The sequence below is a fragment of the Passer montanus genome, unplaced genomic scaffold (genome assembly GCF_014805655.1).
Source record: "Passer montanus isolate IOZ18808 unplaced genomic scaffold, ASM1480565v1 scaffold3, whole genome shotgun sequence".
NCBI lineage: Eukaryota > Metazoa > Chordata > Aves > Passeriformes > Passeridae > Passer > Passer montanus.
Window position 1 is genome coordinate 1,089,155 of NW_024367707.1, and position 18,420 is coordinate 1,107,574.

General features: G+C 35.9%; 1 protein-coding gene across 6 annotated transcripts in view; it reads left to right on the forward strand.

Annotated features, from left to right (window-relative positions):
- The window catches only part of DMD (dystrophin), a 1,159,435-nt gene that overhangs the window by 875,459 nt on the left and 265,556 nt on the right, over positions 1 to 18,420 (forward strand). For all 6 annotated transcript variants that reach the window (XM_039714180.1, XM_039714179.1, XM_039714182.1 and 3 more), the window contains one exon: positions 17,313 to 17,524. In XM_039714180.1, coding sequence (XP_039570114.1) covers positions 17,313 to 17,524 — 212 coding nt within the window. The remainder of the gene's footprint in view (positions 1 to 17,312; positions 17,525 to 18,420) is intronic.

An 18,420-nucleotide genomic window follows, 5' to 3' on the forward strand; every position in this document is an offset into this window, starting at 1 on the left:
TTACGGCAAAATCATCAACTTGTCATCACTTTCACAACAAAATATAGAGAAATTCCACAGTGAATTACAACTGTACTGTTGTTCTCGACATCTTAATAAAATAGTCATTTCCAGTGTACTGCCATCCATGTGGTTTTCTCTTAGAGCTATTGAATACAAATGATGAGTTTACCACTTGAAAAAACAAATTCATACAATCTGGGATTTGCTATCCAGTAGTAAACCCCCTAGCTGCCAAGGCCAAACAACAAAAGTGTAAGAGAAAACTGTATTTCTATACAGTTTTCCATTTATCTTGTTGATATTTTTAAGTTGAATTACTGAACGAACCCCAGCTGTCTATTCTCTGAATTCCACATATTTGAAGAACATTTCAAGAATTTGAATTCACTATGTCGTATACATGCAGTTTATTAATCATCCTGATGTACCAGTTTACAGCTGACAACTTGTTTTTCCCATGAGAACTTTACACCATATAGACAAAACAAGGGAGAAACAGTAGGTTTTTTTAAAATGTCAATAACAAGAGAAATCTAGAGCCCTGAAAGAGGTAGAATGGTAGAACTGAGAAGACTATAGAGTTTTAAACTTGTTCCTTGGTGCGTGTTTGCTGCTGTATGTCCTGTAAGAAAATCATGGACATCTTAAGAAGGAGTAAGTTATTATGGAACACTGGGGAGAGTTGCCCTTTAACAGTAGGTGATAGCATGCCCCAGAAATGTCTGAATGGTTGGGGAATTCCAGTTATATATAACTTGTCAGGTTATATATACTAGAATGTGGTTCAGTGGACAAAGGGCAAGATCTCAGCTGCCTGCTTCAGGTGTTGTAGTCCTCCTAAAAAGGCTCTGAGACTAAGGGTGACTATTCTTCACTTCTGGTTATATTCTTCAGCAGGAATGGCACAGATTTTTTGGTAGCCCCAGAGGTCATAAGTGTATTAGGTGATATCATTGCTGGTGGCTTTCTTGGAACTCACACCTTAATCCTGTAAAGAAATATAATTACAAAGCTTCATGTTGTTGGTAATTCATATGGAACTGGCTAGTTCTAGGCCAGATAGTTCTAAATAAGTATGAACACAGATAAGAACAGAATAGATAAGTTTTATGCTGCTAGAAATCAGTCTGTGTTGGAAGACAGGCACCCTGGATTGCTGTGATGTATATAGGCACTTAATTATGTCCAAATTATGTCTTAGTAACAGTTTGCCTTCTGTCCTACAAAAGCAGAATGGTTGATCAACTCTCTCTTGAGAAAATTGTGACCAGAAAGTGAGTTGTCACCCAACTGTGAACTCATGAACAGTAGTTCATGAGTGAGGAGTGTAAGGCTGTGCTATAGGAGTAGACTTTTCAGTAAAAGTGATATTAAATACTTTTCTTAAAAGCCTTTAAATAATTTCATCTAGACCCAGAAGAGTGAAAACAAACAAAAGCCATGAACAAACCACCCAGAAAAAGGACAGTATGGTTTGGTAGGGAGATGTTCATATTAAAAGCTTACACTTTGTTGTATGATGTAGTCATGGGTACATAAAGTTAACTGGTTGAAAGACTCGGGATATACCCTCACCTGACAGAAGAACATACTTTCCTCTTTAGCCTCTGGAATGATTTATTACAGCACTGGAGCGGAGCTACCGTTTGAGTGTGCTTTGTATCTTGTTTTTAACCCATGTAAAGACAATTTAAGTGTATTTAATATTCTGCAATTCCCTCTGCGGTTCTTCAAATGTTTGGAGACTGAGTTGATAGAATTGATTTTAAACATATAAATCCTCATCACTCCACTGCCAACCTTCAACCTACCCAGTCACCAATTAGGAGAAACTGTGGCCCAGAACAATGAGCAGACATGAAATGACAAGTCATGAAAGTCTTGTCAGCAGGCAAATCCTTTCCCCAGGTACTGCAGTCTGTTCCCCTACTAAGGTAAGTACTGTTCACTGTTAGGGTCATCCTTTCCTTCTTGTATGCTCCAGAGGAGTCATATTTAACAGACTGATTTTATATAACTACATGCCTTTGTTCCCTAGAGTCTTTGTGAAAAATCTCCATTCATATATCCACCTAATGGAGCTTTCTCTTTTTTTAGTTTAGCAAGAATAGCACCTCAGTAGCTTTAGAAAGAAACAAATTTACTTGCAAGAGTGTTACAAGCAAAATGTAAAGAGAAGATAAGAAACTGCCACGCAGGATGAGATGGCAGACCCTACTCATGCAGGTCTCTGAAATTGTTAGTACCATGTACTTCTGAAAAGTGTTGAAGGATTCTTATTCTTAATTAGAGAAGTTTAATTAGAGAAGTTTAAATATTTTTTTGAAACATTTAATTGACCAAAACTGCCAAGAGTATGTGGTTCTTTGGGAAAGCAATCATTGAGTTATTTTAAAGATTTCAACATATTTAACAGTATCTAGTGTGAGGCTTCCTATTTACAGTGTCACAGCAAAAAATCTGGTTTTGATTACATTGCATTTCAAAATTCAATTCATTCTCAATTTTGAAGATGTTAATTAACATTTATATAAAATACATTAAAAACTGAAAATAATAAATGCTGAAGATATTTTATTACATCTTGTCAGAAGAAGTAGTAGAATGTTCCATTGACTTGTGTAGTGGCCAAATAATCAGAACAGAACGTTTTCTCTCATTGATACTGGAAAGACTCAGCCAATTTGCAATGTTAAAAGGAGTAATGTAAATAATTGCCATCAGCAGTGATGTTGTTCTCTGGTAGCTCCCCATACATGGTGACTTTTGTGAGTGAAGTCACAGGTGGAAAGTGATGGAAGTGCTTCATCCTTGAAAACAAAGTCAGGGAACAAGTATTCCTGCTTTCATGTAGCTGGAACAGGACCTGCCACCCAAATGCAAATATAAACATGTGAGCTAGGGAATAATTTAGTTGTGTCTGTAATTTTAATCAGTAAAAACCAGGCAAGGTAAGGATAAAAAAGTTTTCCAGGATAACCTGAGAATCTGTTATACACATGGTGAAACGTCAAGACCTTATTGGTAAGGTGCACTACCACAACAAAGGAATTGTCAATTGTTTTCTTGCAATATATGATTATACCCAACACTTGCTGTTCTTAATTTTTCTTCATAGAGGAAGTTCCCTGCCAAGCACTAGGCACTGACTTACTCCTAAGCGTCAGATCAGTTGTATTATAGTATATGGATTTGTTTGGTTTTGCCTTTAGATATCAATGAAAATACAGTAAGAGCAAACTTCTTGAATCATTAGAAGTTAGAATTACCTTAATTTAATTTCCAGATTTGCTACAGACTTTCTTTATAATTCCAGAAAAGTCTTTTAATTTCATGTGTTTAGGTCTTTACCAAGTTAAAGTGGGGTAATATCTTTTATCCCAGCCTTTTTCTGCTATACCTCTTCAGAAGACTAGATTTTTCCACCTGTTTTGTGTTACTCTAACAAACCTAAGTATTTCCTGTTTTGGTCCCTGTTTTGAGGCAGTAGTGTGTTAGAAATAGTAGAAATAGTTACACAGAACATTTTAAATGTAACTAGAGGCAGACATGTAAACAGTAAAAATATCAATTTTATTATCTTATTCATGATGACACAAACAGACAAGCTATGCTCATATAACAACACATTAGTCAAAATGAAAATAAACTGAAATAAAAAGGAATTGTTCAGAAATAATGTTTTGAGAATGTGATCAAATTATTTATTCACTGACAGATGGATGGGTAATATTTAATGTCCAGAATTATTTTAAACACTGTGTCAGAAGAGTATATATTCATTTATACCAGACCATAATTTTCTGTAGTAATTAGAGGGCAAACAGGAAACAGAGGTCCTGCTCAGCAGAGATTACAAGCTAAATTTAGATGCCATATAATCAGCCATATCAGGAAAATGCAGGTTTTGATGTACACTGTGTCCCATTTCTTTTCCTAAAATGGATGACACAAAGAAACACATACTGGAACATGCAGTTGTTCTCAGACCATCTAGTTAAGCATCCAGGAGTATGTTTGGCCTAAGGATTTTACTTTGGCTATCTTCGATATAAATTTATCATAATTTTAGTTTTGCTTGAGTCAAGAATAAACCAAAGACAAAACCAGTGTTTTACACAGCCCCAAAGCTCCTTTGCAAGTCCAACCTGAGTAAATACTGGCTTAGTCTGTGGGAGAGAGGTCCTAAGACTTTGGTGAGTGTTTGCACCCTCTGTTGATTCAATTCTGTTATGTATACAAACCATCACTATGGTTACTTATGAAATACTGCAGATAATTCAAAGAATTTAAGTTTATTACTGGCTTCAGGACCAAATGGTGGCTCTGAGGCTTTTCAGTCTGTATTTGGTGGATAACAGTCTTTCAGCCTTTATCATACCAAAAAGGGGGTGAAAGAGAAAAAAAACAAAACAGTTCTGGAGACTATCTGCTTCTATTTCACCTTTCTTATCAGGAAGTCTCTTCCATAACATGTGAGAGAATGACTCAACAGAGGACAATCCCTGGTTGAGTAACAAGGAGGGTGGATAATGAGTACTCTGATATGTGGTGAGAAAGTGGTGGCATTTGGGCTTGGTGAAACTTAGAGCTTAAAAGAGAATATTTAGGAAAAGAATATATTTTGTTATATTTTAATTGGATGGGAACTTGTGTATAGTCGAGCGAACGCCTATGCTATGGAAATTTTTGCTGGAAGTGTCAGACTATGTTTATGTCTGCTTCATCATCTTAAGTTTAGAAATGAGTGCTGTATTTCAGAGCAAGGGATGTAATAAATTTGCAGAATATTCATTACAGTCTCTCTGTATTCCTGTACTTTTGACACTTGGCTTTATTCACAGCAGCAGAATATTAGGATGGCAAAAGTAATTGTTTCTTCTGTTTGTTGGATAACTTCTGTTGCTCCATTTTATGTAGTTTCTTGAAAATGCAGAATAGAACAGAGCAGATTATTTCAATTGAAAAGCACCTACAGTGACCATCTAATCTAGTCCTTCTGCTTGACCACTTCAGAGCTGATCAAATGTTAAAGCACTTGTTAATAATATTTTCCAAATGTTCACAGACAAGGGGCACTCATCACCTCTTCAGGAAGTCTCTCTTACTATCTAGCCTCCCTCTCAGTAAAGAAATGCACTCTAATGTCCAATCCAAACCTGTGCAGTGTTAGCTTCAAAATTTGCTGAGTTTAAGCCATATCAGAATAGTGACTTTGAAGTGTTTGTCTAAAGTGGATTAAGTTCAGCCCACAGAGTGTCTCACCAATGTTTTGGTCTCTGTTGGAGTACCATAGAGAACATGAACAAGGAAATGCTGATGTCTGATTAAAAGAAAACAAAACACCCCAGAACAAATACAACACCTCAGACAAAAGAAACCAAATAGTAAAAGGCAAGCTATCATGTCTTTCCTTTTCTCAAGATTGGTGTAATTAATACTTTTTTTTTCCTTCATTAGTTAAAATATTGCACTAAGATGACAGATATGATACATTGTCGATTGCAGGGTTTTTACTACTGTTTATGTATCTCTTTAGTTATTATTAAGGAACAAATAAATGTAGTGTCATACCAGGCTCCATAGATTAAGACCCAGTTTATGTGACCTTGAGAACAAGTCCTTTAAATTCAGAATAGGAAAACAAAAAATGTTACCTGTTTTTTTTCTGGCACACTCCTATGCTTGCAGAATTGTGCTCCTTTTAAGTTCAAATACCAGCAATTTTGTGATGGGATGCTCATTTTCTAATCAACAATTAATTTAAAAAATAGGAGCATTGTAATTGACAGAGAATGCTCAAAATGTTTAAATGTTATGGAATTTTCAGAAGAAATATCTCTTTCTCCTGCTTTATATGTTACTTCCTTAGTTGACTCTGTTGGATATTTACTTTGAAGTGCATTAGCCATTTTAAGGGTGAAATTTAACTACTTCTCTGCTTTATACTTCAACAAAGTTGAAATTAAGAATTTCAAGTGTTAGGAAGCTGAGATTGTCTTTCTTTGCATAACAAAGTATGGATTAACCAATATCAGACAGCACCTTAAAAGTGGAGTACTTAAAAAATTGGTGCAAGTGTGGGAGGGAAGAGAGAATGGGACAGTTCCAAGAACTGTGGAAATGTCAATCTGAAGGAAAAGCAGGAGCTCCAAGCAATCTTTGGAAATAGTTCAAAATTGGTGCATTTTATCTAAAACACCGTGATTGTAAATCCAAAGAAAAAAATAAAGGTAGATTTTTTTAATTTTCCGTCTTTTGATATTTGATGTTTTTCTTATCTCAGGAAGATTATTGTAAGCGAATTATTTTAACCAAATCACCAGGACAACTCATCATCTATTGTGTAAACTTGACTTTCTTTAGAGTCTATAAGCTTCTGTCTGTGCTGGATTTGATAGTTATCTGTCCCTGAAAATATATAATGGGTGAAGCTGTATATCTGGTATTTCACTGCACTATTAAGGGCGGCATCCAGCTGTAGGGTCCCCAGTACAAGACAGACATGGGCTTGTTAAAGCAGGTGCACAGGAGGCCATGAGGGTTGGAGCACCTCTCTAGGAAAACCGTCTGAGAGCTGGGAATGGTCACCCTGGAGAAGAGAAGGCTCCTCACAGAGACACCTCACTACCACCTTTCTGGAGTGGTTCTGGAGATGGACTTTTTATAAGGACAATAGTGGTAGAACACTGAGAATGGCTTTAAACTGAAAGAGGGCAAGCTTAGATTGGATATTAGGAAGAAATTATTCTCTGTGAGAGTGGTGGGGCAGTGGAACTGGTTGCCCAGAGAAATTACATTCCTGTTCAAGGCCAGACTGGGTGGGGCTTTGAGCAACCAGGAAGGATCCCTGCCCATGACAGTGGGTTGAAACTAGGTGATCTTTAAAGGTCTCCCCCAGCTCAAACCATTCTGAGTCTGTGATTAAGAAATTGGTAATTTTCTGTGAGAGTGGTGGGACTGTGGAACTGGTTGCCCAGAGAAATTACAGATGCCCCATTCCTGTTCAAGGCCAGACTGGGTGGGGCTTTGAGCAACCAGGAAGGCTCCCTGCCCATGACAGTGGGTTGAAACTAGGTGATCTTTAAAGGTCTCCCCCAGCTCAAACCATTCTGAGTCTGTGATTAAGAAATTGGTAATTTGTAAATAAAATAAATGTATACAGTTTTCAGTTTCTCTTGTGAAATGAAAAATTGTTAACTCAGTTCAGATGGACTGTTAACTCAGTACAAAATACCTGACATTTATGCTTGAAGCTGAATATAGAAATATTTTCAAAGAAGTACTGTTATTTTTTTCCTTTCAAGTAAGTTCTTACTCATTTGGAAGTTTTCTTTGCTTTCAAAGGAAACATAAAAGTCAAAGCTGGTGTGTTTTTGATTTGGCACACTGTTTTTTTCCTCCTGATGCATGCATGGCTTTTTTTGGATACTGAGCTAAGCTCAGTACCATTACCAACACCGAATTTTCTGTCACTGTTGTGTAGTAGTGGAGCTCTGGAATTGTTTCCCAGCTGACCCTGGTGAGAGCTGTGTCTGTGGAGGTGGAGGGATTTGCTAGTGTCAGAAGAGGCATAGGAGAAGATCCACAACAGTCTGTGCTTGTTTGGGGTTTTTTTTGTGGACGAAAATAGAAATACAAACAGTCTGCAAAACTTTGTTTCAGGAACTTGGAGCCTGATAGCTGAATTATTAAGTCAATTTTAATTTGCTAGTTATTTTCATTCTCATAACATCTTCCAAACTCTTGCTCCTACACTTAGAGCTGGATCTATTAAATCAAAGCCAAAGCAAATCAGTGTACAGAATAACAAATGCAGATATATTTGGAAAGCAAGTCTCAGCCCAAACTCAGTAGGAGGTAGTAGGCTGATGACATTAGGAATATGCAGTGTAAATATGACTGTATGATAGCAACACAAAGTTATGTGGTACTAAGAATTCACAATTTCACTGCCTATGCGCCTCATTAGGTAGGTAATGAATTTCACACATTTAGGACTTAAACTACCCAACCTACCATTATGTTTTTGCATCAGTAAGTCTATGAGAGCACTAGTATATGAAAGCTGATGTACTTTAATAATGCTAATAGCATTCTTGATTATGTTCAGAGAAAGTAAAATGCAATATTACTAATTTAATATCCCATTTTTAAATACAGGCACAGACATTTCTTCTGAAATAAATATTTTATAGACAGGTTGATTATTACAAAAGCAATCATCCATGAACACAAATTAGATACATAACCATAAATTATTTTCCTTTTAATGTCTTGAGTAACTAAAATCCTAGAAAAAAACCCATACAAACATACATTTGGGCAAAGATAAATACTAAAGTACCTAGTTGCCTCTAATTATACCTTGCAATGAAAGAAATACAGAAATTAAAGCTCTTTTTTCCTATTCAGTTCTTTGAAAACTTTTCTAAAAATTTTAAACAGAAACAATTGGATTACCTACATATTCACTCATCTAGTTAATCAGATTAGTGTTAATCCTTTGGCTTTAGTTTGGGTACTTCCCATCAGTCTAAATATCATTTCTAAATCTAATGTAAGTCTTCATAATTATATTATGAATATTTAAGAAAGCTAAATCCAATAATGCAGTACATATTTTCCACATGCAACAAAGGAAAGAGAATAAATCAAACATTTTGAAAGATGATTAAATCATTACAGCAAGGAAATTCTTTGGGTTTTTTTCAGTTTGTACAATGTTACAGTGAAGTTATATTTTAATATCATCCAAAGGTGAGAGTTTCTGTAGAAAAAGAAAATTAACTTCTAAGGGCATGTCCATATGCATCCTGCTTCCAGGGTCCTGGAAGAGTCACTGCTAATTCTGCCAGAGCAGTGGGATTGACCAAATCCATTTCTCCATGAATTCCCTGCTCTTAAAGATCTGGTGGCAACAGAGAGGTACCAAAAGATCATTCTCTAATCTGTCCATCTCCCTTGTCAATAGTTTGTGTATAAGCAAGTACATATGCTTGGTTTTGTAGGTTTCTAGCAAAACTACACTTAGATTTGTTACCTATTTAAAACTAAATCCTAAAGAATCCTACATCTCTTTAGGGTAAGTGTTTATTTCTCACATCAGAGTTTTACAGATTGTATGACATTTTAAAATGCAAAGCAAATGGTCTTCCACATTGTGCATATCATGATCTGTTCCATTTCTCATTTAGCAAAAAAATTATCATGAAAACTTCATCTGAGAGGTGATAAATGTTATATACATGAATACTTTTAGAAAAAGTTAAGAAACTGGTGAACACTTTCTGAGGGATCTGTTTTCCAAATAATAAACTTTTGCATGCCCTTCTCAGTGCTCAGTCAAGGAAGTTACTTTTCACTTGGTGTAAGAAACTAATTTCTTCAGATGTGCTACCAGCTTAGGCTGGTCTCTAACTCCCACTCTCTGTGGCAAGGTATAAACCATGTTTAACAGTGTTGAAGAATTATTCACTTGGTGCTTAGAAGAAACCACTTGACAGTTTTCAGTTCAGTCTGTTTGATCTGACACTTCCAAAGGAACACAATGACCTTCATTAGTTTGAACATGTGGAAGTGTTTTTTAGATAAAAGAAAATAAGCTCTGCCCTAGTGAAACAAAACAAAATTAAATCAGACTTGCAAGAGTTGGAAATAATTTCCCCCCAAAAGTATCAAACTGCAAAATAAGATTATGACTCTATGTGTTTAAAACAAATTCAAACACATCTAAATCTGTTGAAATCTCTTATTGCCTGTTCTTGCTAAGCTCTGAGAGGGCAGGGAAAGTAATGTTCTTCCCCTCTGGACTTTCATGCCTTGGTGTGTCAGGTGCATTTTCATTGCTCTTCATGACCCTCAAAAGACAGCTAAAGGCTCTGAGTACTTCTTCTTCCTGGTTGCCTTTGCAATACCTTTTATTTGTTCATAGAAACTGTAATATCGCATGATAGTATAGATTCCAGGTTGCTCCTTTTTTCCCCACATATTATTTATTCACTTGTTTAAATACAGCTTACTTTGAGTATATACTTTCTGTTTTGCGTACTTTTCTGTAAGAATAGGTTTATAAAAAAATCTGTCATTATGTGCTATGATACTTTATGATAAGGACTAATATTTCTATAAATACCTTAATATATTAATGGTGCATAAAAGCTACATCTGACATCTTACTGGCAAAAATGGTAGACTTCACATTGGGGATCAATATTCTATGTTGCCACTCCCACTATTTGGGGTTTATTGGCTAAATTCTCTCATCACTTTATTGACCACTGATGCATAAAATATCCTAGGTAACACATTATTAGCATTTTGCCATATGTACATTAAACTTTTCCCATGAGTTTTTAAGGTCAGTGTTTAAGAAGTTTGACTTTTATAAGCCATTGGAAAAGGTCAAGAGAAATGCTTCTCTCCAAGGAAAGACGAAGGACAGCTGAAGCAAAAATCACCACCTGAGCAGGCTGGCTCCAGCTGTTCTCGGCTGGGTTCTGTGTCCTGTCCAGATCCATAATGATACAGGCAGCAACTTTGGGGATAACTGTTCCTGTAACTCCTTAAGTTCTTGAGCAATTAAAAAAAGAGGTGTTTTAAACTTATCCTCACTTGACTCTTCTTCTACCATCCAAATGTTCTCCCTAGGCCAGTCTCTCACAGATTCAGATTGTTCTCAAGAACAGAGACAGCATCCTTTTGTCAAGGGATGTTGTATGATGGGCTTTATCAAAGTGATTCCTCTTTGAAAAATAAGACTCAAGTCAGACACCTCCTGTTCTGGAAGGCAGGAGAAGAGAAAGTAGAGCACTCACAGCAAGAAATAATTGACAAATGGAGAATTTTAAATAAATCCTTTCCTGGTTTTAAAAAAAAAAGTTTCACTTATTTTCTTAGAACAATACGATAATACAAAGCAAGGAAACCACAAGATAAAACAAAGTTTAAAGGATATTTTAGCTGTGATTCCACTTATGTTATTTACAGAAAACTGAGCCAAAACTGAAAATAATCAGAAAGTCTTACATTTAGTGCATGGCTGCATTCTTTCAGAATGGTCTGGTAACCCTATAAAAAACATCTCTTTTTTCCCTCATAATTTGTTTATCCCTATTATGTGGAAGATTATACTGATTAGTGGAAGAAAGAGAAAACTGTGAAAAAGGTGCAGTAACCTAGAATATTTCTGTTCAGATCCATATTTTCTAGTTTCTCCATCATGCCCCTCATAAAACCTGTTCTCTTAAAACTCTGAGAAGTGGAAAAAACTGCAGTGTTTTGTACAGCTGCAAAAGTGTAACTAAACTAAATTTAATATACATAAATGTATAGATAAGTAAAGGCAAAATAAGTAAAATGAAATACATAACAATTAACTATCCAGAACATTCAAAAGGAAATATAATATTGGGCTGCAATTCAAACAAATATTAATCCAACCTGAAAATCAGTGCATCAGCAGCTTTGGTAACATGGATTAATACTGGCTATAACTGTTCTGCTGTTCTCCAGTTACATACTGCAGCAGATCAGATTGTATTAGTCCCTGTAGTCTTCAAATCTATTAAAATACAGTGAAAAAGCTACTTTTAAAGGAAGATGTCAATATATTGACAATAATGCTTTTGAGAAGAAGTCTCCTACAGTGCAAAATTAGTGTAGTTTGTGTAATTTTTTGGACACGGAAAGTAGAGGGTTTCTATCTCACAAATTCTGTTGCTATTCACAAACTTATTCACTTTCTTGGACGGTGTACTAGATTGAATGGACTTAACAAACTGGCATGGAATTAATACTTTTTTCATCTTTGCTTAGAATAAATATGGAATATGTATGTTCTAGTAATATGAACATCATTTGTCCTGTGACTGATAACTTCTTCTCAGACTCCTTTTTGGTTGTTTCCATTGTGGTTGTATTATAAAAAGCAGAGAGTAAAATCTCTTACTGAAGCTATATTTATCAATATGATAAATTGATAAAATGGCATTAACATTTACCAAAGATAAAGAAAATTATATTTATTTGTTTCCCTATCATGAGTAACATATGAAAAAACCTATCAAAATTTTTGTTAACAAATAAAACTGAATTTTAAGGATGCAGTCTCCTTCACTCTCCTTCACTAAGCATGTTCTTTCCTCTCTATATGAAATTAATGATAACCAGATTGAAGAATACCTGTCTGATTGTGTCTGATTACTTTAGATGCTGCTTTCTGCTTTGTTGTTGCTTATAGTAACCTCAGTTCAGCAGAATTTCTTTTGTGCATTTTAGTATATAATCACTATTGATCAGCAAGGAAATAGTAGATGTAGAAAAAAAAGAAATCAAATAGCAACCTTGAAATTACATACTGTCGGAATCTCACCATGCCTTAAGTTACTCATTTGAGAGAGTTCAGTGTTGAACTGGGAGTGGTTGGAGCCATGCTGAGACACTTTCCACTAAGCAAGCACGAAACCTGTGTAGGTGAAGTACAGTGAGGAATTCTGCAGGAGCATTGTGGTTGGGAAATGGATGGGAATTGGTTTTCACTTCAGGAAATAACCTGTTGTATACATTTTGTCTTTCTGACAGTCAGTTTAGATTTGTCAAATATTTTTGTGGTTTTATAGTCACATAAAACTCGTTACTAGTAATGCACATGGCCACATGTATTAATAAAATATTTATTTTCATTAAGGCTGTAAAGGAAATTCTGTCCTGATTTTTCCAGATTGCCCCTTTGCAGTCAGTAAAAATATTCTTGATATAATTGTTAATACTGATTCTTACAATAAAGATATTGTGCTGTTGTCAAATTTAGGGCAAGGAAGGAAAGGAAGAAAATGGAATAGAACAAGCACATGCCACACTAAGAAATAAGACACTGGGCTTTCAAATGTAGAAGGCACAGGACTTAGCTGTAAAGATCAATATAAACTGAGGTACTTCAGAAACTACTCAACTATGGGGAAAAAAAACCAACTTTTGTCATTGTTACTAATTATTTAAAATACCTGTGCTTCAGTTATATCAATAGTACACATAGAGCCATGTTTGTTGCATCTATCTAGGTGTTTCCAATGTGCAGTTGCCACAATATGTAGAGCAATGACATGTAAAACATAAAGATCAGAGGCTCAGTTCAATAATATGACATTATAATGGAGAGTGCACTAAGGACAGTTACATTACTTTCTTCTTGCAAAACTTCCTTTTTTTAGTCAGATGTTCTTACTTAACTTTCAGGTTCTTTTTTTCACCTTTGCAATAGCTTTTGGTCCACTTTTGTTTTATATATTTTTTAAATTTATTGAATATTATTTATTGAGGTCCTTAAATTCAAAGTAGAAAGTAATGATAAATGTTTTCTTTAGTTTGCCAAAACTTGTGCAATTTCGTTTTTCTGGAACAATTACCTCACATGCCATTGGTTCTTCTATTTTTCTGAGTTTGGAACCTAACTTCTTCTTTCTAGGCCTCTCTTCCTCATTCCAGGTAAGGGTGATAAAACTTTGAAAGAAATTGATTTTCTCTATGCTGAACCCATTAACCCCAGCCAGCCACTTATGCCCCTAACAGCAGTATTATGGAGAGAATCAGAAGGGTCAAAGCTGGAAAACTTCAAGATAAAGACAGTTTAATAGGGAAAGCAAAAGCTGCACGTGCGAGCAAAGTAAAACAAGGAATTCATTCAGTGCTTCCCTTGGCTGGGCAGGTGTTCAGCCATCCCAGGAGAGCAGGGCCCCATCACAGGTAATGGTGACTTGGGAAGACAAACCCCATTACTCAAACATCCTCCCCTTCCTTCTTCTTGCCCCCACTTAATACACTGAGCCATGATGTCACACAGTCTGGAATATCCCTTTGGATAATTGGGGTCACCTGTCCCAGCTGTATCTCCTCCCAACCTCCCAGGCACCCCCAGTCTCCTCACCAGTGTGGCTGTAGGAAAAGCAGAAAAGGCCTTGGCTCTGTGTGAGCTCTGCTCAGCAATAAAAAACATCTCTGTATGATCAACCCTATTTTCAACACAAATCCAAAACACAGCCCCATATTAGCCACTGGGAAGAAATGTAAATATCCCAGCTAAACCCAGCCCAGTCCCATATATACACATGGGGACCTTAAGGATTTTTTAAATTCTTGACAGAAGAAATAGCCCTTCTAAAGACTGGTTAGAGTGTCAGTCTGAAAGAGTTTTGGACTGAGATTTCTCACTGCTGTCTTATTCATAAACCAATTCCCAGTAGTACCCAGTCAGAAAAAGCCTTTTATATGTTCCACCAGTACTCTTGCACAAATCATCTATGATGTTCACAATTTAAAAGTTGTCTACTACTGTCCAACATGATTTAATAACAATTCTCTGACCCTTCTCATCTGAAGTCAGTAACTCATTAGCTGCAGCTGAAGGGGTTCATGGGTTTCTGAGGTCAGTTCTAACACAATAAACGCTCAAATTACATTTTCTACACTTTTTTTTTGGCATAAATCTAAATGGCATACATCTTTCATTCTAAAGAATGAACATGAACAAAATACATCCTTAAGAGACAGGGATTTACGCTGTGGTTCTCATTTTGCAAGTGAACCTCATATTTTAAGTTTTAGAGCCTTGAGGTTTTTGTTATTCAAAAGTCAATCAAATAGGAGCATCATTCAGAAATTGCAAATGTAAAGTAATGAAGGGATTTTTCTGTTGCATTAAATGATATTGTCATAGTTATAAAAGCCTCTTTAATATTTTATTTTATCCTAAATAGAACTTCACTTTTTGGTATACTTTACCTCAGAAAAGCCAAATTAATTGTGTAGATATCATGGTGTGTTTAACCACAAGTGAAGTACTTTTTTAATTGGGTTTGGTCAAATTTATTTTTGGTGGGTTTGTTTTTTTGGGTTTTTTTTGTTTTGTTTTGTTTTATTTTGTTTTGTTTTGATTACCTACTAAATTCCTGAAATCTTCAATTCCAGTCTGTAATAAAGCAAAAGTAAATATATATATGTACTTATGTATATATAAAAAATTTATTGAGGGAGCTAAGCCAAGTATTTTCACAGGGAAACAGGAAATATTTTTCATAGATTTGGAGCTTGAGCATACATAGTCACTTGTGTAAATGTGCTCCTGGGATACCCTGAATGCAGTTTTCATTATGCAGCTTCATTGTACTCTTGGGTGGGAGAATTGGTCATCATGGAATCCCAGGGCTGTGGTATCTGATGAGAAACTCAGTCTTGCTGCAAAAAGCACAGTTCCTGGAGGAGGACTGCTAAATATCTTACTTACATACTAAACTCATGAGACATTATGGAAGCAATACATGTATAAATATTTTGATTTTTGGTGATAAGAAATGTAATTATTTCTTATTCAAAGCAGCTCTTATAAAAAATGATAAAACTGTAGATCCAGCTTTCCTTTGAAGCAGAGGGTTTTTATTAATTTCTTAATCGTCTCACCCCTGCCAAAAAAAAAAAAAAAAAAGATCACCAAAAAGCCCCCAAAACTACACACACCAATGAGGAAACTTATAGTAAAACAAAAATGGGTGGGATTTTCATAGTTTGTGGGGTTTTTTTCATGGGCAGCTGACACAAACAAGCTGTTGTACTTTTTTCTACAGTGTACCAAAAGCTCCAGTGTGCCAGGAATCAGAAGATACAAATGGGGAAAGGGGGAAAGGAATGATTTGCAAGAAATAGGTGGCAGCTGTTGCCAATGACTCTGTGGAAGGTGTGTAGGCAGTCTTTGTCCCTAAGCCTCCAGCACAACCCTTGAGCTCTGTGCTGCAGCCATAGCAGGGAGATTTTGCTCAAGCAGCTCACTTCTGTTATTCACCCTTCCTGAAGCCTACAGCCTCTCTGTTATTTCAAGTACACTCTAAGGCTTGCATCAGAAATCCTCACCCAGAGAGGGCACAGAAATGAGTTGGTTTGTGGCATGAGTGTACAGCTTCCTTAAATGAGGGGTTAGATTTGCTTCAGATTAAATTTAAGCATTTGCTCCTTAAGCTACCCTTGCTGTGCTCCGATGGTGCTTTATGTGTTCCAGTTCTGTTTGTTCAGTTCTTTTTGCTTTTCCTTTTACTTAAACATGCTGCTATCTGTGCTTACTCAGTTCTTCTCCCTTGGCTTCAGCAGGGAATGCTGAAAGGTTTTCTTCTGTCTATCTCTCTAAACCTCAGCTGAGTCCATGGAAAGATCTTTATCCTTTCTTCTGGAAGAAAGAAAAGCACTGATAGGTAGAAGTCTTTTTTTCCCTGCTGGAGCATTTCTCATCCAGGTCTTTGGGCTGTATCATTATGCAATCAGCCTTGCAGTGAGAGATGCAGTGCTGGAGCTACCAGTCAATGAATATTTCAACTGCTATCCGATTACTCGAGGAATCTCAGCTCCCTTCCCTAGAAGGACTGTGAATTTGAAATGCAGTGAAGAAGTGTTCAAAAAAATACTGAGAACATATTTTTGTGCTGACAAAGCTCTGGGAATTATATGTGTGTGTGTGTGTGTATACACACACACACACACATATATATATGTATGTACATATGTGAATGAAAGGCTTATCCCTTCATGCACTGCACAGATTTTACTGTTTGTGGAGTTTGGGTTTTTTACGTATATTGTGTCAAGCTTCAGCTGCTTGTACAGCTCTGTCTATTGGTGTTTTTATGCTTTTTATGCTACTATGGATGAGCCTGGTGCTGGATGTTAGCCAATGCTTATCAGTGATCTTAGTGATTCTTAAGTTTCCAGAAATCACTTTTCTTCCAAACAGAGGATAAAGCTCATTGTTATTTTATATTTACCATGAGCATATGAGAAAGTTGTTTAGCCCTTGCCGTTTGTTAATATATGCCTTAATGAAATAAGAACGTACAGCCATTAATTATATGTTGCAATGAATATTTAACTAATATTACTCTACTCCCTAAAGTACTTATTCATCAGAAAATCCTAAACCTTGTGCTGGTTTGTTAAGAATGAAGGTTTATTGCAGACACTTTTTCTCAAATGTGGTCCTATTTCATAAAGGTTCTTGAGGCATGAACCTGTCATTGCTTGCTGTATACACATTGAAACATGCTGTATGTCATAATGCCATACTGTGTGACTCAGAATAGTTTATGTGTTCTTTTTTTTTAATTAAACTTGGATGCAATTGCAGTTTAAAAGTACAGAAGTTTTCTGATATGGTCAGTTCTAGAAAGATTTTAATCTAATTTTTTCCCTTTAAAAAACAGAATTTAAAAAAATAAATTAAAAAAAAAACTTTTAAGTAATTCAGCTTTTGTTTTTCCTTTGTGTTTTACCAGTTGAAAAGATACAGAGCCAGTGGGATGAAGTGCATGGATACCTCCAAAACCGGAGACAGCAACTTCAAGAGATGCTGAAGGACTCAACACAGTGGCTGGAAGCTAAACGAGAAGCTGAGCAGGTTCTTGAAAAAGCAAAAGCTAAGCTTGAGTCATGGAAAGAAATTTCCTACACCGTGGAAGCTTTGAAAAAGCAGAACACAGAACTTAAGGTCACTACTGAGTATTAAAATATTTCCATTTGAGTTAATGAAGTCATTAAAGAAAATGTCTTCTAGCTGTTTTCCTCTAACTGTGGACAGTGTACATTGCAAAAAGTCTTCCACAGAAAGTTAGAAAGAAATTGACAGGCAAAGTCTAAAATATATGTAGCATATTCCTTGAATATGGAATTGGTCTTAACAGTCATAACAAAGAGCTGGCTGATCTCACAGGAGGAACACCTACCTGTTCAAGTATTTCACATCTTTTCAGCAGCCTCAGAGCACTGGTTCTGCAGAAATGCTGCAGTATTGGTATGGCTGTCCATGGCTGTCTGCTCTGTTAATGAAGCTGTATATGTTTGCTGCAAGTAGTTGAGAAAGCAGGAAAAAAACCTCAACTATAGAAAACTAAATGGATATATTTTGAAAATCAGGCATTTTAGATTTGCCACAAGATAATCTCATCAGCTTCAACCTTGACAGGGTTATTAACTGAAAAAAAAACCCAATCTGAAATGGCTGCTCTTGTGATTTTAGCACACATGTTGCCACATTATGGTGCTTCAATATGTTAACTTATATAGCTGAGCTATACTTCAGGTAAAAAATATTCTGTTGCCTCAGTTTTGAAGTTCGTTAAATAGAAACAGTCATACTTTGGTGAGATTCTTCATTAATAAATGTTGAGAACAGCTGTTTAAGATTAATAGTATCTCATTTTCTAGCTGGAGAAAATGAAGGTTGAAATCAACCAATCGAATCAGCCTTTTAAGGTGACTCTTGCCTGTATGGGAAAAGAGTTACACAAATATTTTGTGATATATTCTCCTCTCCTGCCCACCTGATTTTTGTAGGCTTTTTTAACTCCTACCACTCAATTTTTGGTTAAGGTTTGTGTACTTAGA